General features: G+C 47.0%; 1 protein-coding gene across 8 annotated transcripts in view; it reads left to right on the top strand.

The window, feature by feature from the left end:
• LOC110490171 (kinesin-like protein KIF21A) overlaps positions 1-23,517 on the top strand; it is a 41,719-nt gene that overhangs the window by 3,654 nt on the left and 14,548 nt on the right. For 5 of the 8 annotated variants that reach the window (XM_021563399.2, XM_036944463.1, XM_036944462.1 and 2 more), the window contains exons 2-13: positions 11,373-11,595; positions 16,636-16,818; positions 17,643-17,792; positions 17,985-18,119; positions 18,808-18,981; positions 19,479-19,594; positions 20,019-20,214; positions 20,634-20,823; positions 20,965-21,028; positions 21,164-21,367; positions 22,047-22,091; positions 23,364-23,424. In XM_021563399.2, the coding sequence (XP_021419074.2) occupies positions 11,373-11,595; positions 16,636-16,818; positions 17,643-17,792; positions 17,985-18,119; positions 18,808-18,981; positions 19,479-19,594; positions 20,019-20,214; positions 20,634-20,823; positions 20,965-21,028; positions 21,164-21,367; positions 22,047-22,091; positions 23,364-23,424 (1,741 nt within the window). The remainder of the gene's footprint in view (positions 1-11,372; positions 11,596-16,635; positions 16,819-17,642; positions 17,793-17,984; positions 18,120-18,807; positions 18,982-19,478; positions 19,595-20,018; positions 20,215-20,633; positions 20,824-20,964; positions 21,029-21,163; positions 21,368-22,046; positions 22,092-23,363; positions 23,425-23,517) is intronic. The other 3 variants (XM_021563402.2, XM_021563401.2, XM_036944464.1) reach the window with 1 other exon arrangement.

Raw genomic sequence — 23,517 nt, 5'->3', positions numbered from 1 at the left:
TAAAATCCCAGCATTATCACAATGCAAGCCCTTCAAACGTCTCTTGTCCTGGTTTCCCCCCAAACTGACTGCGTGGACCCTTGCATCCCCTTTTCCTGCTCTTCCCTATAGCTGCACCGTGAAATCTGACCCAGGAAGCAGTAGAGCTGTGGCCACTGGTCAGTGAACCCTCTGCCCAGTGTGGTGACCCTGTGAATGGACATCACTCACCCGTGTAGAAAAGCCCTGCCAGATTTAAGCCAGGGAATCTCCCCTTTCTTTCACTAGTGGCTTTGGTAACTGAAGTGACATCACTAGACTGGACACAGTCATTCAAAGACCATTTGATGAATACATTTTTAGGAAAAAGTTGGTTGGTTGATTTGGTTTGAGGCGCTTACTTGTATAATTTTCATCAGTTGATCATTGTTGAAAACTGCAGTTTGTCTTTCTGTGCTCTGAGGCGAAAATGCCTGTTAGTACCTGTTAATCACAGAGCATTGACGTTGAGAATTATCCAATGACTTGCCTCACGATCTCCACTCCAGTACAGTACTTAACAATGGACAGACTGTTCCTAAAAGCAAGTACAATGGACCATATCTCAGTTGAAGACTGAGCATTAAACACGGACACTGTTGTTGTCAGCTGTTATTGTTTACTGTAGCTACTGTATTACTCACAGTGATGCTCTGTAAACGTAGCTTAATGCACGTATTCGCCATTACAACCCTGTCATTATGACAGACACCAAACAATGTGTCAGTCAGTGAGTCAGGTGCTTCTAAGGCAGAAGGAAAAATAAAAATCACACCTGATGTCCTGAACAGTGAATGATGACAGTTGACATCATTATCCACACGCACAATACACAGTGTTTGCCTTTTGCGTGTTGCTTCACAATGTCATAATTGAAACAAACACAACATTAGAGTGTCAGGATAGGAGCGCTTTGTATGAAATCCACTCCATATGACGACAGTGGATGATGTCAGTCAGATAACAGTGGAAGTAATATTTCCATTTAAGTGCCTTTTTTCCCCCCCAGCCCATTTCTTCACCCCCCCCAGCCCATTTCTTCACCCTCCCCCAGCCAATTTCGTCACCCCCCCAGCCAATTTCTTCACCCCCCAGCCCATTTCTTCACCCCCCCAGCCCATTTCTTCACCCCCCCAGCCCATTTCTTCACCCCCCCAGCCCATTTCTTCACCCCCCCCCCAGCCCATTTCTTCACCCCCCAGCCCATTTCTTCATCCCCTCAGCCCATTTCTTCACCCCCCCGGCCCATTTCTTCAACCCCAGCCCATTTCTTCACCCCCCAGCCCATTTCTTCACCCCCCAGCCCATTTCTTCACCCCCCTCAGCCCATTTCTTCACCCCCTCGGCCCATTTCTTCACCCCCCCCCAGCCCATTTCTTCATCGCCCCCCAGCCCATTTATTCATCCCCCCCAGCCCATTTCTTCATTCCCCCCAGCCGATTTCTTCAACCCCCCCAGCCCATTTCTTCATCCCCCCCAGCCCATTTCTTCACCCCCCCAGCCCATTTTTTCACCCCCCCAGCCCATTTCTTCACCCCCCAGCCCATTTCTTCACCCCCCAGCCCATTTCTTCATCCCCTCAGCACATTTCTTTACCCCCCCAGCCCATTTCTTCACCCCCCTGGCCCATTTCTTCACCCCCCAGCCCATTTCTTCACCCCCCAGCCCATTTCTTCACCCCCCCAGCCCATTTCTTCACCCCCCTCAGCCCATTTCTTCACCCCCTCGGCCCATTTCTTCACCCCCCCAGCCCATTTCTTCATCGCCCCCAGCCCATTTCTTCATCCACCCAGCCCATTTCTTCACCTCCCCAGCCCATTTCTTCATCCCCCCAGCCCATTTCTTCACCCCCCAGCCCATTTCTTCATCCCCCCCAGCCCATTTCTTCATTCCCCCCAGCCGATTTCTTCAACCCCCCCAGCCCATTTCTTCATCCCCCCAGCCCATTTCTTCACCCCCCCAGCCCATTTCTTCACCCCCAGCCCATTTCTTCACCCCCCAGCCCATTTCTTCATCCCCTCAGCACATTTCTTTACCCCCCCAGCCCATTTCTTCACCCCCCTGGCCCATTTCTTCACCCCCCAGCCCATTTCTTCATCCCCTCAGCCCATTTCTTCATCCCCTCAGCCCATTTCTTCATCCCCTCAGCCCATTTCTTTACCCCCCCAGCCCATTTCTTCATCCCCTCAGCCCATTTCTTCATCCCCTCAGCCCATTTCTTCATCCCCCCCAGACCATTTCTTCATCCCTACCAGCCCATTTCTTCATCCCCCAGCCCATTTCTTCACCCCCTAGCCCATTTCTTCATCCCCCCAGCCCATTTCTTCATCCCCCAGCCCATTTCTTCACCCCCAGCCCATTTCTTCATCCCCCCAGCCCATTTCTTCATCCCCCCCAGCCCATTTCTTCATCCCCCTCAGCCCATTTCTTCATCGCCCCCCCAGCCCATCTCCATCAGAGGCATATCATATGAGTGAATATCGTCAGATAATGATGATGATGGCAATAAGAATATTCCTGTGAACCTTTTACTGCAGTGGGATAAAACAGAGTCTGCTTTGAAACAACACAGTATACACCTCACACACATGGTTATGGGCATAAAAAAATAAGACACCTGTACCATGTCAGAAATATAATTAAAGTGTATTCAATTTTGAGTTTGCATCCCAACACCAGATTTTAAATAATGTTTATTAATTATGAAATTATGAAAAATAATGCAATTCTACACATGAGGCCAATGGGTCATTTAAATGCAGGAAATGGCTACAGTTCCATTTCCATTCCCAGCTCCTCTCTTCTTCCTCTAACCCTGGGCATCCATTAACCCAGGCCTGTTCTGCTCCTACCCATGTGATAGAGGAGACAAGTTACACAACCTGCCTGCCATAGGCCATTGTACATCAGCTGCCTGCTTCCTTGACTGCTGTAGTTAGTTTCATAATGACCATGTACAACTTAACCGTCAAACTGAAGGTGCTTTACAAGAGAGAGGAGAGGCTGCTGTAGTGTTTCCTGTAGTTTGATTGATTCCTGAAGAATAGAGGGCGAAGCTGAAGCTTTTCATTCTTCTTTCAAGGGGACCTTTCAAAACTGATTGAGACACTTTTTGTCAGCAGCACAACAACAGAACCAGTTATCGGTGTTTGTGTGTGTATGTGTTTCAGAAGATCACTGTAAGCCCAGTGTCTACAGTTCCCGGGTCTCAGTTTCAGGTGCAATAAAGGGCCAGAGAAGGGTGTGTTTGCATGCCTGTGTTTTTGTGTATGTGTACAGTCGTTGCCAAAAGTTTTGAGAATGACACAAATATTAATTTTCACAAAGTCTGCTGCCTCAGTGTCTTTAGATATTTTTGTCTGATGTTACTATGGAATACTGAAGTATAATTACAAGCATTTCATAAGTGTCAACGGCTTTTATTGACAATTACATGAAGTTGATGCAAGAGTCAATATTTGCAGTGTTGACCCTTCTTTTTCAAGACCTCTGTAATCCGCCCTGGCATGCTGTCAATTAAATTCTGGGCCACATCCTGACTGATGGCAGCCCATTCTTGCATAATCAATGCTTGGTGTTTGTCAGAATTTGTGGGTTTTTGTTTGTCCACCCGCCTCTTGAGGATTGTCCACAAGTTCTCAATGGGATTAAGGTCTGGGGAGTTTCCTGGCCATGGACCCAAAATATTTATGTTCTGTTCCCCGAGCTACTTAGTTATCACTTTTGCCTCATGGCAAGGTGCTCCATCATGCTAGAAAAGGCATTGTTCATCACCAAACTGTTCCTGGATGGTTGGAAAAGTTGCTCTTGGGGGATGTGGCAAAATTGTGAGTGAGCCCACTCCCTTGGCTGAGAAGCAACCCCACACATGAATGGTCTCAGGATGCTTTACTGTTGGCATGACACAGGACTGATGAAAGCGCTCACCTTGTCTTCTCCGGGCAAGATTTTTTTACGGATGCTCCAAACAATCAGAAAGAGGATTCATCAGAGAAAATGACTTTACCCCAGTTCTCAGCAGTCCAATCCCTGTACCTTTTGCAGAATATCAGTCTGTCCCTGATGTTTTTCCTGGAGAGAAGTGGCTTCTCTGCTGCCCTTCTTGACACCAGGCCATCCTCCAAAGGTCTTCGCCTCACTGTGCGTGCAGATGCACTTACACCTGCCTGCTGCCATTCCTGAGCAAGCTCTGTACTGGTGGTGCCCCGATCCCGCAGCTGAAGCAACTTTAGGAGACGGTCCTGGCGCTTGCTGGACTTTCTTGGGCGCCCTGAAGCCTTCTTCACAACAATTGAACCACTCTCCTTGAAGTTCTTGATGATCCGATAAATGGTTGATTTAGGTGCAATCTTACTGGCAGCAATATCCTTGCCTGTGAAGCTCTTTTTGTGCAAAGCAATGATGACGGCACGTGTTTCCTTGCAGGTAACCATGGTTGACAGAGGAAGAACAATGATTCCAAGCACCACTCTCCTTTTGAAGCTTCCAGTCTGTTATTCGAACTCAATCAGCATGACAGAGTGATCTCCAGCCTTGTCCTCGTCAACACACACACCTGTGTTAACGAGAGAATCACTGGCATGATGTCAGCTGGTCCTTTTGTGGCAGGGCTGAAATGCAGTGGAAATGTTTTTTTTTGGGGGGGGGGGGGGGATTCAGTTCATTTGCACGGCAAAGAGTGACTTTGCAATTAATTGCAATTCATCTGATCACTCTTCATAACATTCTGCAGTATATGCAAATTGCCATCATATAAACTGAGGCAGCAAACTTTGTGAAAATTAAGATTTGTGTCATTCTCAAAACTTTTGGCCACAACTGTATGTATGTATGTATATGTGTGTGTGTGTGTGTGTGTGTGTGTGTGTGTGTGTTGAATGGTCCCTCCTTAACCCCTGCTCTACAGCATCAGTATCTCAGGGTAAAGATGCCCTGGGAGTAAAGGGCCTGCTCCAATGCACAATGCAGTCCAAATTGTACAAAAGCTGATGAAACTAACACTGTAAAAGTGTGAACAAATTTGATCACTGTTATTTACTGATAATTGCTGGTTGAAAACACAATCTACACCCGACCTTCTATTCAGCGGGTTTGCATGGGCAGGAGTTTTGGCTTTCCACGGAGACATCACCATGCAGGAAATTGATTGATTGACCAATAACAAAGAGAGTTTGAAACCTCTCTGCCAATATATAACAGCTGGTTTTCAGTTTTCCCCTTCCACACAGACAGTCCTAGCCAAATTATAATGATGTTTGCTAAAAAGACATCTTAATGGAAATCTATTACAGTAAGGTACTTAATTGTTACGCATAAATGATTTGATATTGATATAAAAACAGCTGCATCGGTTCTTTAAAACCCTGTTCCTAGTGCATGAATTCCTCAGGTACTTAGCCACAATTTAACCTCTGATATGAGAGGAGTTAAAAAGCCAGCCGCCTGACTCCATTCTCCTCTCTTTGTAATGTGTGGGCACAGGGCAGCAATACTCCCTCTTCTTTCTGTTTTCTTCACAAATTAATGCGAAGAAGTCATGAATAAGTGAATGATTGATTGTTTCCTGTAATCTAGTTGTGTATCGTGCCTGTTGTTTTTCCCTACACTGTGGGTCCAGATGCTTCTCAGGACTCTTTGTAGCTCTAGAATTAGATTAGGGCTGAGATTAGATTTTACAATAGTCTGATGTTACTGTTGTGGTTTGCAGCAGGGAAGTGATGCGGGATGGTCTCTCGGGGAACCATTGTGGTTGGCAGAGGCAGGGGCTGAGGTCAAGTCCAGATCTGCAGTGAGTCAGCATGATGATGCTTTGGCTGAATCACCTTTCTTACCATCATAGTTATTAATATTCATGGAGATCTACACATACTGTATAGACTCAAACATATCCATCGCAGAGTACACTGGTTAGGACGGTCACCAGCCTTCCCTGGCGCAGTCAGTGCACCCTGGCCTCTGGCCTGCAGTACATTTCTAATTTTACAAGAGCCCTTCTGTTTTAAGTGCATTTGTTTAGTAGGAGATTATGCTGGCTAGAAATGTGACTGTGCTACTGCCTGGCCCTGCGTCTTTCAGCCCTTTGAACCAGGTCAATGTGTAGTTGTGGTGGTGGCTGTGTGGAGAAAGGGGACCGAGAGAGAGTGGGAGGGAGAGAATGAGAGAGACAGAGAACGAGAGGGAGAATAGAGAGAGAGGAGAGGGAGACAAAGAGGGAAGGGACAGAGAGAGGGAGAGGAAGAGGAAGGGGAGAGAAGGACAGAGAGAGAATGTGACAAAGAGACAAAGAGAGACAGATAGGCATGGCTGCCCCAGATAATAAGGACTGGGTCCATAGGAGAGAAAGGAGAGTCTTGGCTCAGGCCCAGGACAGCTGCTTCTGAATGGGTTATTGCCATAGTGAGCTAGCCTGGCGCAGTCCATTTTGTTCTGAGAGGGGTTAGTGAGTTAGCATGGTGCTCCTCTGGCAGTCACTGTCATCGCTGTAATGAGGCCGCCAGCGTGAGGCTAACTGGACATGTCACATGGTGAGAGTCTCTGTCAGGAGCTCTACGGTGTGTGTGTCCGTACTAGAGGTCGACCAATTATGATTTTTCAACGCCGATACCGATTATTGGAGGACCAAAAAAGCCGATACCGATTAATCTGCCTATTTTTAAAAATGTATTTGTAATAATGACAATTACAACAATACTGAATGAACACTTATTTTTTTTTTTTAACTTAATATAATACATCAATAAAATCAAGTTAGACTCAAGTAAATAATGAAACATGTTCAATTTGGTTTAAATAATTCAAACACAAAGTGTTGGAGAAGAAAGTAAAAGTACTATATGTGCCATGTAACAACGTTTCAGTTCCTTGCTCAGAACATGAGAACATATGAAAGCTGGTGGTTCCTTTTAACATGAGTCTTCAATATTCCCAGGTAAGAAGTTTTAGGTTGTAGTTATTATAGGAATTATAGGACTATTTCTCTCTATACCATTTGTATTTCATATAAAGTGCCTTGCGAAAGTATTCGGCCCCCTTGAACTTTGCTACCTTTTGCCACATTTCAGGTTTCAAACATAAAGATATAAAACTGTATTTTTTTGTGAAGAATCAACAACAAGTGGGACACAATCATAAAGTGGAACGACATTTATTGGATATTTCCAATTTTTTGAACAAATCAAAAAACCCAAAATTGGGCGTGCAAAATTATTCAGCCCCCTTAAGTTAATACTTTGTAGCGCCACCTTTTGCTGCGATTACAGCTGTAAGTCGCTTGGGGTATGTCTCTATCAGTTTTGCACATCGAGAGACTGACATTTTTTCCCATTCCTCCTTGCAAAACAGCTCGAGCTCAGTGAGGTTGGATGGAGAGCATTTGTGAACAGCAGTTTTCAGTTCTTTCCACAGATTCTCGATTGGATTCAGGTCTGGACTTTGACTTGGCCATTCTAACACCTGGATATGTTTATTTTTCAACCATTCCATTGTAGATTTTGCTTTATGTTTTGGATCATTGTCTTGTTGGAAGACAAATCTCCGTCCCAGTCTCAGGTCTTTTGCAGACTCCATCAGGTTTTCTTCCAGAATGGTCCTGTATTTGGCTCCATCCATCTTCCCATCAATTTTAACCAACTGACTTGCCTAGTTAAATAAAGGTATAAAAAAAAATATATATAAAAAATATATTAAAAAAATATATATTTTTAAAAAATCGGCAAATCAGCGCCCAAAAATACAGATTTCCGATTGTAATGAAAACTTGAAATCGGCCCTAATTAATCGGCCATTCCGATTAATCGGTCCACTTCTAGTCCGTACGCGTGTGTGTTTGCTTGCATGTATGTGTGTGTGTCAGTCCATGTGTGTGTCAGCCTATCATCTCAGAGAAGCGGCCTACCCCACCTAGCCCACCTCTTCTGAACCGGATCATTAAACAATAGCTTTTTTATATTCCATGAAACAGGCTTAACCTGACCGGGGGGTTGACTGGATAAATGTATAGCCGTTATCATAGAGAGCTAGGTGCTCACTGCTTAGTCAGTCAGTCCCCTGTACTGTGTTAGGCAAAGGCTTTGGGGCCCCTTTAGAGTTACAGGAACTGGAGAGTTAGATTTCCTCTGGGAGAAAACAAGACATAAGATTTGTGTTTGTGGCACTACAGTGTAGTGTTGTTCTATGCTGGTCATGGGGATGGAGTTGGACTCAAAGGGTGTGTACATTTTTGGTTCAGCCCAGCACTAACACACATCTGGTTCAACTAATCGCCTAATCACTGATTGCCTTGATTAGTTTTGTCAGAGCTGGGCTAGAACAAAAATGCTCACCAGTCTGGGCCCCCAGGACCAGTATTGAAAATCACTGCTCAAGGGCGGATTAGTGCTTTCAAAGTCTACATGATGGTATGGAGAAGTTACTGTAAACATCAACCCTTATTCACCCTGTCGGATCCAGTGTTTTCATTTGACTCATAGCCTGAAACCTGTCGGTCAACTGTCCCAGCTAGAGGACAAATGTCATGTACACAAGTGCACTGCTCACTCACTGCACTGTGAAGTGTGCTCAACACTCATAGGCTTCTCATTATATATTTTATAGGCCTCAAAATAACAGAGGCACTCGTCCACTGTTGATGACCTCATAGAGCTTTCACAGAGAGAATGCCCTAATGTACAGACGGGGGAGAATCTCACTTTCATTTCCTTGAATCCTCATGTCCTCTCTCCTCGCCTCCTTCTCAAAACAGGTTTTGAGAAGCAGGCAACGAAAGAGGAAGCAAGGAAACATGGAAATGCAATTGAGAGTCTCCCCGGATATTTGACCAGTTCAAGATTGTCGACAGATTTCCCCCCAGAATAAAAACATTAAACTCAACTGACCACTGCCACTTCAAAGCTGCTTTTTCAACACCAGGAAGACATTTCATATCAGATGTTTGTTTAAACAGTATATGCCTCTAGACCAGAGCCATATAGATCAATGTATATCTGGTTCTGTGTCTCCAAATGTGTTGGTTTAGTGCATTTAAACAAATCAATATATTGATTCTCTCCAGTATCTTATATCCTTCTCTAATTAGTAAATTATCGCTAGTGTCTGGACTGGGATTGAGAGGGGGGGGGGGGGGGGGGGTCTGTTTGTGTATTGGAGACACTGGGAGTTGTCGCAGACAAGGCTGGAGTCCTAGACACACACACAGAAGGAGGACTGTTTGACTGGTTGTCTTGCGTCACCACCTTGGCTGGGATGCTCTCATCACAATCAATCAGGCCAATGATGTGATTCAAACTGCACTGAACTCTTTCCTCATGTAGGGACATTTGGCACCAAGTTAAATGCTGTTGAACGTAATCTCAGTGCTGTGTATTATCTAGTATCTTTGATCTCATATTTGGCTGGCCCAGCATTCTCACTTGTAGTATTTCCGTAGCATTATTGTTACTTAACGAGTGGTAAGCAGTGATGTGTATTATCTTTGTTTTGGTGGAGAACAGTGATGGTTCTGTCCTGTTTTAGGAAGCGGGCCAAAGGGATTAACTATGGATTCCCCCTGACTCCCCCAAACCTCTAAAACATGTCAAATAGAGGTCTGTCAGAGGGGTGTTCTGCAGGAACATGAACAAAGAGATCAGTAATGGACTAGTCAACAACTAGCCTACCTGTTGAGGCAGCAGCAATACTGAAATACTGAAATACTCTGCAGCAAATACAGAAGGAAGTTATGACCCAGATGATGATCTAGAGGTGTAACATTACAGGTAATGCAGCCTCCTCTCCCCCTCTTCTCTTCCTCCTCTCCTCTCATCTATCCCTCCCTCGCTTTGTCCCCTCTTCTCATTCTCTGTGTAATCCCAGAGAGAGGATGCTAAATAGCCAGGATCTGATGTCACTGGGGCACAATACCACAGTTGTGTGTGTGTGTGTGTGTGTGTGTGTGTGTGTGTGTGTGTGTGTGTGTGTGTGTGTATAAGTGTGTGTGTGTGTGTAAGTGTGTGTGTGTGTGTGTGTAAGTGTGTACTGTATCCTGACTCCAATCACAATACCGCCCTTATTAAGACAATTACAGGCTGCCTAACACAAGTGGTACATTTACTTACAGTAGTCTTCCATCAAGCTTTCTGAATTTTTCCCATTTGAATTCAGTTGAAATCCGGTGACATTTGTCCAGTGAGTTTTGTGATGAGCTAGACATCTGAAATATGACAGGCGCAAGGGCAGCGTGTATGGGGGAATTGCAAGGCAGGGTGTGACTGTTTACCTAGTGTAGCTCCACAGCTTCCACTCCTCTCTGAGCCCAGGCTCGAACACTGAGGGCCTCTGTATAGGGGCAGAGTGGTGGAGTGTGCTGGCAGCGTGAGGAGAATCACACAGACACACATACGCACGCACGCATACACACACGCGCAGGTATGCACGCACGCAGGCACACATACAAACACGCAGGTATGCACACACGCTCCAGTCCCCAGATACTGAATACCCCATGGTATTACCAGGGGATTCAACAGGCCCCTAGAAAAACAGATTAGTGAATCATACTCATATTACTACTGACTGGAACAACAGATCTAATGTATGTAGCACAGTAACCGTTTTATAGAAGCAATAAAGCACTCACACGTTACATACCGGGGAAAACAGGGTTAGGTGGTTAACTTAATGTCTAAAAGTCACCCATAGCCCTGAATCATACTCGACATGCAACTTTCAAACTCTGCTTATCAAACTTTCTCCATTCAAACTCTGCTTATCAATCTTTCTCCATTCAAACTCTGCTTATCAAACTTTCTCCATTCAAACTCTGCTTATCAATCTTTCTCCATTCAAACTCTGCTTATCAAACTTTCTCCATTCAAACTCTGCTTGCCCTTGAGGCAAACTCAAAGCTTTGCCCTTGAGGTTTTGTCAAGGAGCTATAAGGACTCTATGTGTACCTGCTGCATGCCACATCCCTGCATACCACAGGTCAATATGTCAACACATCAGAATAAGTACTTGCATCGGGTTTAGTGACACTACGATATTGGATAACGTTCCCATGCCTCGTCTGATGACATGCCACAAGTGAAGATATCAACGTCTATGGAAGGGTGGAATGTTATGCAGTGACTAACTGTTATGCGATCATGTTTTTTCCGTGCCTCAAATTTAACCCTCAGCAATTAAGAAGACGTCGAAGGAAACCAAACACACATAGCATCTCCGTGATAATCTCTCTCTCTCTCCCTCTCTCTCTCTCTGTCTTTCTCTCTCTCTCTCTCTCTCTCTCTCTCTCTCTCTCCTTTTCTGTATGTCTGTTCAGGTTAAATGTTTTATACAGTTACAAACCCTAACCCAACATCTCTCTCGCCCTCTCTCAGGATTCGTCCTCAGCTGGCGAGGGAGAAGATTGAGGGATGTCACATCTGTACGTTCTGTATGCCCGCTGAGCCCCAGGTGATGCTGGGTAAAGACAAGGCGTTCACGTACGACTACGTGTTTGACATGGACTCCCAGCAGGAGAGCATCTACACACACTGCACTGAGAAACTGATCGAGGGATGCTTCGAGGGATACAACGCTACCATCTTCGCCTATGGACAGGTCAGATATTTGCATGACACACACACACACACACACACACACACACACACACACACAGAGGCGTACATGCACAAATGCATACATATACACACGTGCACAAATGCATGAAAAAACACACACGCACACACACCATATTTGCCTACAGACTCAATGCGGTGCAATGCTGGCCACACCCAAGGAAATGGCTTGGCTCTGCCACACACAGGAATCCACCACGAGCCCTGTGGTCTCTGGTCCCTTGCCGGATGAATTCAAAAACAGTGTTGTTACTGTAAGCAAGCAGAACATGTCATTTAAATGACACAAAGTCATTTATCAAAGTCCTATCAGTGACTCAGTGAGGGATATACTGTAACTCCGCTAAACTCACATTGACTGTGGCAACACCATTTATCAAACCTCACAACTGTGTCTCAGTGAGTGATACAGCACTGCTGGAAACTGTTCTCAGTTAGGCTCCAAGTCTTCAATAGATCTCGTTTCATGTGAAGAGAGACGCAAACAGGCCATGAAAACAGTCAACTCAGCAAAGGCAGGCATGTTCTAACAGGACCGACCTCAGGGTTTTTATTGGCTTGATAGATTAGCACATGTGACTGACTTTCTACAGTACATGTTCATATCTATCTATCAGGCTCTCTTTCACTATCTCTCTCTCTCTCTCTCTCTCTCTCTCTGCCTGTCTGTCTCACTCTCTCAAACTCCTTCACTTTATCTTCGTCTCTCTCTCTCGCTCTATCCTTCTCTCTCTCTCTCTCTCTCTCTCTCTCTCTCTCACTCGCTCGCTCTCTCTCTGTCTCTCGCTCTCTCTCTGTCTCTCGCTCTCTCTCTGTCTCTCGCTCTCTCTCTGTCTCTCGCTCTCTCTCTCTCTGTCTGTCTCTCTCTCTCTCTATCTCTCTGTCTCTCTCTCTCTCTCTATCTCTCTATCTCTCTCTCTCTGTCTCTCTGTCTCTCTCTCTTGTACTTTTAGCATTTCCCTCTGTCACAACTTCTTCCTCTGAACTGAAGCTCTATAGTGGAGCTCTGCCAAACTCTCCTTTCACTCCTCTCCTCCTCCTCTTAATCTCTCCGTCCATTCCCCTCTACCCGCTACATTCTTCTCAGCCCCATTGTCTCCCTGTCAGACTTTCATTCAGGGGACACAGCGGGTCACGCACGCACGGACCCATATACACATGCACACTCACACACACAACCATTTATATGTACGCATGCATGCACACACAATCACATGACATCTACGCAAATGCACACAAAAATGCACGGGCACACACACACACCCACACACATTCACACACACCACTGTCAGAGTATCTTTCAGGTGACGTGTGAATCGGCGTCACATTCCGTTGGTAGTCACCATGACAACCAAGCCCCCAACCCAAATGTTTGTGCCCTGTGCATTAGGAGCAGGCTTCAGTCCAGGAGAATCATTTTGTCAGGGCTTGTAATCATGGCCGAGAGTGGCCTAATATCATTGGTTAATTATCCAATATTAAAATGGCATACAAAGAACAGCATTCAAACAACAAATGGATAGCATACGATCATACATTCATTTGACTACAAAAGCTTACAAACAATTACAATGGCAAAGTCACAATAATCACAAGAATGGCTTCAGAGCAAAGTCTACGTTGAGACCGAGGGGAGCAAGGGTCTTTAAGTTAAAGATCCAGGCAGCCTCTCGTTTTAACAATAAATTATCAAGGTCACCCCCTTTCCTGGGGGGGGTGACATGTTCGATGCCAATATAACGCAGAGACGAAATCGAGTGGCCTGCCTCCAAGAAGTGGGCCGCAACTGGATAAGTAAAGTTCTTACACCTAATGGTGCTACGATGCTCTGAGATACGTACTTTTAATTCGCGCTTTGTTTTACCCACATCATTTTTACCACAAGGACAAGTTCTAAGATACATAACTGCCTCAGTGGAGCACGTAATAACACCTTTGATTGGGATCTGTTTCCCTGTTTGAGGGTGTTTGAAGGATCTACATGTATAAGTGCCATTGCATTGAGCACAGCCATTACATGTGTAGTTTCCATCCAGTAGGGGCGCAAATAGACGTTGTTCAGGAATATCTTGGGGTGGTAAATCAGAGTGTACCAATTGGTCTCTGAGATTTCTGCCCCGCGAGAATACGACCAAGGGAAGGTCAGAAAACACATTACCGAGACTATCATCGGATTTTAGAATGTGCCAATGTCTGTGAACAATTCCCTTAATTTGTTCAGAAAGCTTTGAATAGTAGTTAGAACACAAGAATGTGTCTTTTTGCGAGACTGACCTTGAAAAAGGTCATGTCTCATTTTGTTTTGAATTATCTCAATGGCAATATTAATCTGATCATTCTTGTAGCCCCTCTCCTTGAACTTTCTTTGCGTCTCAGCCATATTTCTGTCGAAATCGGATTCTTTTTTGGCAAATTCTTTTGATTCGACAGAATTGGCTGTAGGGCAAACTATTTTTCAAGGGAAGTGAGTGACAACTATCAGCCCTCAACAAACTGTTACGATCAGTAGGTTTCCTGTAAAGATCAGTGTATAGAACATTATCTTCACACAGGATCAGAAGATCAAGGAAACTGATTTGACGTGTATCAGATTGCATAGTGCCACGAATCCCGCCGAAGATGGTTCCTCTTCCTGTTCGGGCGGCGCTCGGCGGTCGTCGTCGCCGGCCTACTAGCTGCCACCGATCCCCTTTTCTGTTTCAGTTAGTTTTGTCTGATTAGTTTCACCTGTTTCTTGTTTGGGTTTTGTTTTGGGCTATTTAAACCCGGTAGGCCCGCCTGTTTTTGTGCGGGCTTGTTTTTCTGTTCATGGTGTGTGGATTTACGTGGTTTCCTTTTTCCGGACGGTTTCGTCCTGTTTGTTGGACTTGGTTATTTATGCGCCCTTGTGTTTGGAATAAAGACCCACGTTTGAACTAACCCTGCTCTCTGCGCCTGACTTTTCCACACCCTGGAATGGGCCAATGCAGTCTGGAATGGCCCAGACTCTGCTCGGGACCACTACCCGGAGTTCACCCGCCGTTTTCGGGCCGTGTTCGGGTGAGCGACTGTTTCACCTCAGACAGGAGACGAGGAGCGCGCAAGACTTTGCTTTGTAGTTCCGGACCTTGGCTGCTGGTGCTGGGTGGAATGACCGGGCCCTGATGGACCACTACCGGTGCAGCCTCCAGGAGGACGTCCACAGGGAGCTAGCTTGTCAGGACACCACACTCGTCCTCAACGAGCTCATAGAATTGTCGATCCGGCTGGACAACCTGCTAGCTGCCCGCGGGCGTTCAGAAAGGGTCCTGTCAGTTCCACCTCCCAGCCCTCCTGCTCCAACTCCGGTGGAGTTGGGAGGGGCTGCACCTTGGGGGACCGGAGGAGGAGGCTCCTGCATGTCTCCCTGGTGCGCAAGGTACTTGGTCGACTGCTGGAGCATGACCTATACGTCAAGGCTGAGAAATGTTCTCCAAACGAGCCGTTTCCTTCCTGGGTTATCGCATTTCCACCTCGGGGGTCGTGATGGAGTGTGACCGCGTTAACACTGTGCGTAATTGACCGACACCGACCACGGTAAAGGAGGTGCAGCGGTTTTTAGGGTTTGCCAATTACTACCGGGTTTTGGCCAGGTAGCATTCATAGTGGAGGTGGATGCGTCCGAGGCTGGGGTTGGAGCCGTGCTGTCACAGCGCTCGGGCACGCCACCGAAGCTCCGCCCCTGCGCTTTCTTTTCTAAGAAGCTGGGTCCGGCGGAGCGGAACTATGATGTGGGGGACCGGGACTTGCTAGCTATGGTAAAAGCCCTGAACGTGTGGAGACACTGACTTGAGGGGGCTAAGCACCCTTTCCTCATCTGGACTGACCACCGCAATCTGGAGTATATCCGGGCGGCGAGGAGACTGAATCCGCGTCAGGCTAGGTGGGCCATGTTCTTTACCCGATTCAGATTCACGATCTCTTATAGACCAGGTTCCCTCAACACCAAGGCCGACGCGCTGTCCCGTCTCTGACACTGAGGACCGGTCCATCGATCCTAGTCCCATCCTTTCAGCTTCTGGGCTGGTGGCTCCGGTGGTATGGGAGGTGGACGCGGACATCGAGTGGGCGTTGCGGTTGGAACCTGCGCCTTCACAGTGTCCTACCGCTCTCAGGTACGTGCCGCTTGGTGTCCGTAATCAATTGATTCGGTCGGCTCACACACTACCCTCTTCAGGTCATCCAGGGATTGCGAGGACAGTGCAGGGTCTTAGGGGGAAATACTGGTGGCCCACCTTAGCTAAGGGCGTGAGGCTCTATGTCTCCTCCTGTTCGGTGTGCGCCCAGAGTAAGGCACCTAGGCACCTGCCTAGAGGGATGTTACAGCCCCTCCCGGTTCCGGCCCTGGTCTCATCTGTCGGTGGACTTTCTTACCGATCTTCCCCCGTCTCAGGGGAACACTACCATTCTGGTCGTTGTGGATCGGTTCTCTAAGTCCTGCCGTCTCCTCCCATTGCCTGGTCTCCCTACGGCCCTACAGACTGCGGAGGCTCCATTTACCCACGTCTTCCGGCACACCGGGTGCCGAAAGACATCGTATCTGATGGGGGTAACCCTTGTGTTTGGCGTGACCGTTACTCTGTTCCTGGAATAAAGACCCACGTTTGAACTAACCCTGCTCTCTGCGCCTGACTCCTCCACCCACTACTCCTAGAAGCCGTGACACATAGTAAATCTCAAATGATCAGATCAGGAGTTGAGAAAAGCATGGAACGCCTGGAGCTGTTTTGCATCACCCCTCCACAGAACAAAAATATCACCAATATACCGTTTCCAAATAATGATGTTAGGCAAGAAAACATTTTTGAGAGGATTGAAAATAGACTGTTTCTCCATGTAGGTGTGAGTTTCTTTTTCTTCTAGAGTGCTGCATTCATGAAACAGCACCTTAGGCCCACTGACTGTCTGAATACGTTTGAAGTCATGTAAGTGAGTAAATAAATAAAACAATATCATTTGTTATTGATCCTATCATGTCCTTCCCCTTCTTCTCCCTCTCCCCCAGACTGGTTCGGGGAAGACCTACACCATGGGCACAGGGTTTGATGTGAACATCTGTGAGGAGGAGCTGGGCATCATTCCCCGGGCAGTCGGGCACCTCTTCAGGGGCATTGAGGAACGACGGCAGGCCGCCACAGAGCAAGGCAAGCCTGTACCCGAGTTCAAGATCAACGCACAGTTCCTGGAGGTATGTGTGATGGAAAGCATGTGTTTTTGGAGCTGAGGTGATTTGGTTAAGACCGTTGGGGTTGGTGAGCGGGAGACCCGTATTCAATCCACACAGGTTACACTTTTGAACCAGAAACACAATCTCTCTCTGTAGTCTCACATTAGCTCTGCAACATGAGGAAGCTTGGAGATGCAGGTTTCATTGGCCCTGGAAGGCATTATTCCTTACTTCAATATATCCTGTTCCCTTCCCTCAGAGCACTCTGAGGACTTCCCTCAGAGTGGCCTCCCGAGTTAGATCTCGGGCCGTGTCGCAGCCGGCCGCGACCGCGAGACCCATGATGCGACGCACAATTGGCCCAGCGTTGTCCGGCTTAGGGGAGGGTTTGTCCGGCCGGGATGTCCTTGTCCCATCACGCTCTAGCGACACCTGTTGCGGGCCCGGGCGCATGCACGCTGACTTCGTTCGCCAGTTGTACGGTGTTTCCTCGAACACATTGGTGTGGCTGGCTTTCGTGTTAAGCGTGCATTGTGTGCATTGTGCCCTTTTGGCGGGTTGTGTTTCGGAGGACGCATGGCTCTCGACCTTCGACTCTCCCGAGTCCGTATGGGAGTTGCAGCAATGGGACAAGACTGTAACTACCAATTGGATATGACAAAAAACTTTTTAAAAATGTAAAATATATACAAATTAAAACATAGACTAATAAAGCAGTATACTTGCCATAACCAAAATTACTTAGTTACTGATGTTTTCCATGCACAGTTATTTGGCTTTGGGGTATTGGCTCATCGGATAGTTTTTTTATTTGAAAAATTATCACTTTTCCCCCCTTATCCCAGCTGTACAATGAGGAGGTGTTGGATCTGTTTGAATCAACGCGGGACATGGATGGGAAGAGACAGAAGTCCACCATCAAGATTCACGAGGACGCTAACGGAGGCATCTACACTGTGGGAGTCACCACACGTACGGTCGCCTCCGAGGCAGAGGTTAGTCTCAATCGCAGCCTAAAGCAGAATAACACCAATCTGTACCTAAGGTCATTGGTTAAATATATGTTATTGATGTGAGCCTAAACCTGTTTGTGTATGTGAATTGTCAAAGAGAATTTATCTCTTGAATACAGTGTACTCTAAACTCTCCCCTCCTCCCTCCCTCCCTCCCTCCCCCTCCCTGTACAGATGATGCAGTGTCTGAAGCTGGGCGCTCTGTCCCGTACCACGGCCAGCACCCAGATGAATGTCCAGAGCTCACGCTCCCATGCCATCTTCACCATCCACCTGTGCCAAGTCAGAGTCTGCGCTCCGGATGACAGTGTACGTGGCATCGCACCAGTGGGCTGGAGCTCTCTAAAGCCAAGCCTAGGATAGGATACGCTTTTGACAGTCTATTTCACTAGCTGTACTATATTCACTTAGCTGTTTTCCCTGTCATTCTTTTACGATTATAAAGATTATAAGGCTATTAGGCTGCATAATCATTACCATTTAATTTGGGGGCTGTAACAAACAACCACTCGTTCGTTCCCAATTGTGAAAATACACATTAATAGCATGTAATTTCCTAGTGTTTATGAGATAATCAATGAACACTCCAGCTGATAAACAAGAGGACTGTGAAATGCAAAGTTGCCCAAGCCTCCCACACAGCTCCCCAGCCAGCGACACAGCTCCCCACACAGCATATCTCCCCACATAGCTCCCAATTCACACACACACACACCAGCTGGGCATGATGTCACCCTCCTCTCCCTGCCCGCTGATTACATGAACAATATACAGGCTGCTACAGATACAGACAGGCCTATCCACTGGTGTGGTCATTGAGAGCTATAATGGAAGACGAAAACCTCCAGTTGTGTTTCTGCCGTAGGCCTAAATCAATGCTACAGCCGAAACGTCGATACACATGCCCAGGATATGGAATTATAAACACGATCACCAGGTGTATTTTCCCCCACAGTCTCTTATTTGTTTTATACACCATACCCATCTCCTCCTTCAGGGGTCCAGTGAGACAGACAACCGTCTGGCCAACGGCTCCTCTGAGATCAACTCTGAGTTTGAGACGCTGACGGCTAAGTTTCACTTTGTGGACCTGGCCGGGTCCGAGAGACTAAAGAGGACAGGAGCTACTGGGGATAGAGCCAAGGAAGGCATCTCCATCAACTGTGGACTGGTGAGACTCTCACTGTGGAAATAACGCATGCTATAGTTAGTAAGATGTTGTACACACAGTGCCTGGTTTGGGTCAATTTATTTCACAAGTTGACTGGCTTGAAATGGAATTGACCCTAAACATTCCCGATGCTATAACAGTGCCTGTAAAGGTCATAGATTACTCAGCACTAGGAGGTTTTAGAGAGTCAGGACAGTGATGATGCCGTGTCCTCTTCTTGGACGACTGACATGAACTGTTTCAATGATACACCTGTTGTCTAGAGCTTTGAAACTATGGGAAAAGGAGCCTCCTGGTGGTTGAGAAAGATATTGCAGACGTTCTACCAACACTGTCTGCCGCCATCTCTTTGATCGACAACTGAATTTCAACATCACATTAAAGGAAGGAGTTGATGCTTTATTTTTGATAGAATGCAGATGTTTTAAGCCTCGTTTTTAAGGACCTCGTCTCATCTTCATGTCTCCTTGGTCTGTTTTTTTCCTCTCTCTCTGCAGCTTGCGCTGGGTAACGTGATCAGTGCTCTGGGGGACAGGAGTAAGAGGTCCACCCACGTGCCTTACAGGGACTCGAAACTCACCCGGCTACTGCAGGACTCTCTGGGAGGAAACAGGTCTGTATGTCCTCATGAACCACACAAAGACACTGTATCTAACAGTGTTGGAAGATGTAGATACAATAGAGGTTTAACACTAGAACCTCTCCCAGAAGCTTTATTCTGTGGATGAATGAATTATCTGTCTAACGAAGGTCTGCTGACTGGAATATCAATGTTTTAAAAGTGACCCATTAAAAACCGGAATTTCTTTATGCTAGTGAGTGAATTAATTACCATCTATATGAAAAATTATATATTTTTGACTAAATTAGAATCGTTCATTCTGTACGGCTTTTCCAAGCAGTTTACAAAGTGATCTACATTGATATCAAAACACTGCCTGTGTAGTTATTCAGTTCCTAATGTAGTCTCATTTTTGTCCGTGCGTCTGCCTACTGCCTGTGTCGGTATTCCGTCCATCTTCCATCTCTCCCCCCAGTCAAACGGTGATGATAGCGTGTATCAGCCCATCTGACCGGGACTTCATGGAGACACTGAGCTGCCTGAACTACGCTAACCGAGCCAGGAACATTAAGAACAAGGTGATGGTGAACCAGGACAAGGCCTCCCAGCAGATATCAGCTCTCAGGACTGACATTGCCAGGCTCCAGATGGAACTGATGGAGTACAAGACGGTAAGAGAAGGAAAGAGAGGATGGAGGGTGCACGAGAGAGAGAGAGAGAGAGGAAGATTGTTGTTTGTTTGTTGCTATTTTAGGCTATCATTACAAAGGCCCTGTTTTCCAGGTCATATGGTAAATTGTACCATTATATGGATCCATATAAGTCAAAACGTACTAGCGGCTGCACATGTCCATCGAGGTTGTATTTCTGGTAGCCTGGAATCCAACTAAACAATAGTGAAACAGAGGGATATTCCGTGTGGATTTCAGTCTATATTTCTCTATGACCTACACTCATCTCTCTGGTTCCCTCTGGTCTGAGCAGGGCAAGCATCTGGTAGGGGAGGTATACCAATGTGTATTTGCCTAACTGATCTACCATAGTGATCTGCTATAATAACCATAGTCCTCTGGTCTCTCTCTGGTCTCAGGGCAAGCGTATGGTGGGGGAGGACGGCATGGAGAGCATCAACGACATGGTCCACGAGAACAGCATGCTGCAGACAGAGAACAGCAACCTGAGGATCAGGGTCAAGGCCATGCAGGAGACCATTGACGCTCAGAGGGCCAGACTCACACAGTACCTCAGTGACCAGGCCAACCAGGCTCTGGCCAAAGTGGGTACGTACTGGGACAGGAATAATGGGCCTCATTCACACTGCGCCTACATGATTCAAAATCCAGGCTAGTGGGAGAGGAAGTGCTCCGTTGAAGTCTATGGAAAAAGTGCTGAAAATGCGCTCATGTTCGATTATCTTCCAGGTGAGGGGAATGAGGAAATTGGAAATATGATCCAGAACTACATCAAAGAAATCGAGGAGCTCAGGTATGATGCATGACGTGTCTCTTACATGTACAGTATGATGTGTCTGTAGAAAGGAAGGCATTGGGTATTGTGACATTTGGTTTTGGTTTTTGGAGACCCACAACAGTCTTCTGACCGTTGGTTTTGTGCCTGCAGAGCCAAGCTTCTGGAGAGTGAGGCAGTGAATGAGAACCTCCGTAAAACCCTGTCCCGTGCCAACACACGTTCATCCCTGTACGGGGTCGGGGGCTCCTTCTCCCCAGCCCAACTCGCCCCGGAGAGAGAGGCCTCTGACATCATCGAAATGGCCAAGAAAGATCTGGAGAAACTCAAGAAGAAAGAGAGGAAGAAAAAGAAGAGGTAGGAGTTGTTATTTTCCCTTCATACCTTTGATATTGCGCTCATTCCACGTTCCTGTTTGGATGTACATTTCACATACATGCCATGAAACCGATTGCGTCTATGTTTGTTACAATTTGTAACTCTCTATGTCCAAACGTGTGGATGAAACAACAGGGAGAATTGGGTAGACTTTGATGGTAGACCTTGAGTCTGACAGTGATATGCTCGGAGGTGGTTAGAGATGGGGTGGGCGTGAGGGGGAGAGGTGGTACTGGGGAGGGAAGGGGGGGGGGACGAGGGAATTGGTTTCCGTTGTTGTCCCAGGGTGTTTTGGGTAATTAGTTCTGGCACCCAGCCTTTCCCCTTCAGCAGGTACCTGTTCCCTCTCTAATGTCTATCTAATACCCCATACACGAGGATGGGTTTATATAACAGGCCCAGTCATGTTCAGATGTACCTGTACTGTGCAACTAGTCTCTCTCATTCTTTGTGGTTTAATACACATTTGATAAGCAACATAGCACATAAATGGCTTGGTTACACATCAACAAGCCAATAGAAGACAACCAGCGGCAAATCCTCGAAGGTTAACCTGTTCTTCTTTGCTACACTCTTTTCTGCTCTCTGGTTCACTCCCTTCCCCCGCCAACCTCACTCTCTCCAACTGTCTCCCCCATTCTCCTCCCCTACTCTGAAGACTGCAGCGGCTCGAGGAGAGTCACCATGAGGTTGGGCTTGCCAGGTTTGCTATGCCCCTCTCTCCCCCATCTCTCTAACCCCCTTTCCTCCCTATCTCCCCCCATCTCTCTAACCCCCTGTCCTCCCTCTCTCCCCCATCTCTCTAACCCTCTGTCCTCCCTCTCTCCCCCATCTCTCTAACCCCCTGTCCTCCCTCTCTCCCCCATCTCTCTTACCCCCTTTCCTCCCTCTCTCCCCCATCTCTCTAACTCCCTGTCCTCCTTCTCTCCCCCATCTCTCTAACCCCCTTTCCTCCCTCTCTCCCCATCTCTCTAACCCCCTGTCCTCCCTCTCTCCCCCATCTCTCTCCCCCATCTCTCTAACCCCATGTCCTCCCTCTCTCCACCATCTCTCTAACTCCCTTCTTCCCGCCTCTCTCCCCCATCTCTCTAACCCCCTGTCCTCCCTCTCTCCCCCATCTCTCTAACCCCCTGTCCTCCCTCTCTCCCCCATCTCTCTAACCCCCTGTCCTCCCTCTCTCCCCATCTCTCTAACTCCCTTCTTCCCGCCTCTCTCCCCCATCTCTCTAACCCCCTGTCCTCCCTCTCTCCCCATCTCTCTAACCCCCTGTCCTCCCTCTCTCCCCCATCTCTCTAACCCCCTGTCCTCCCTCTCTCCCCATCTCTCTAACCCCCTGTCCTCCCTCTCTCCCCATCTCTCTAACCCCCTTTCCTCCCTCTCTCCCCATCTCTCTAACCCCCTTTCCTCCCTCATCTCTCTAACCCCCTTTCCTCCCTCTCTCCCCATCTCTATAACCCCCTTTCCTCCCTCATCTCTCTAACCCCCTGTCCTCCCTCTCTCCCCCATCTCTCTAACTCCCTTCTTCCCGCCTCTCTAACACAGCTTTTACACCTGCAGGTAGTTTCCACACCTGGAGGAGAACCCACTTGTAATCTCTCCCCCTTCTTCTTACCCCTTCTCCCCCTTTCTGCATTGTTGAGACCCTTAAACTAAAGAAATGAACTAAAAGATTCAGCACTTTTTGCCATGATGCAACCACATAGTGTCAATCAATCATTCACTAACGTCTACTTCAAGGATGATTCTAACAACCAAATGATTTGGGTTCTGTTTGAATTGTGATTCTAACCTTAAATGCATTTTTACAGTATGCAGAAAAATCAAGGTAGTGTGTTCATGTGCTGTGTGGTAGTGCTGTGTGGTAGTGCTGTATGGTAGTGCTGTACGGTATGGTAGTTCTCCCTGATAGTCTAGTGACCTGATGTCTTGCGTTTGCGGTCAATGGGTCCCTGAACCTCTGGTTCTGTCCTCACAGTGTGGTCAAGGAGGAGGTACCTGACAATGAACAGGAACGAGGCAACGACGAGGCAGAGGGGGTACGTCTAAGAATGTCCTTAATTGCCATATTTAAATCAGTGTGTGTGTGTGTGTGCTGTGTGTGTGTTCTTTGTACTCACATCGTGTAAATG

Source organism: Oncorhynchus mykiss, chromosome 15, assembly GCF_013265735.2.
Source record: "Oncorhynchus mykiss isolate Arlee chromosome 15, USDA_OmykA_1.1, whole genome shotgun sequence".
NCBI lineage: Eukaryota > Metazoa > Chordata > Actinopteri > Salmoniformes > Salmonidae > Oncorhynchus > Oncorhynchus mykiss.
The sequence above is the reverse complement of the archived record's forward strand: the minus strand, read 5'-3'. Positions and strand labels throughout refer to the sequence as shown.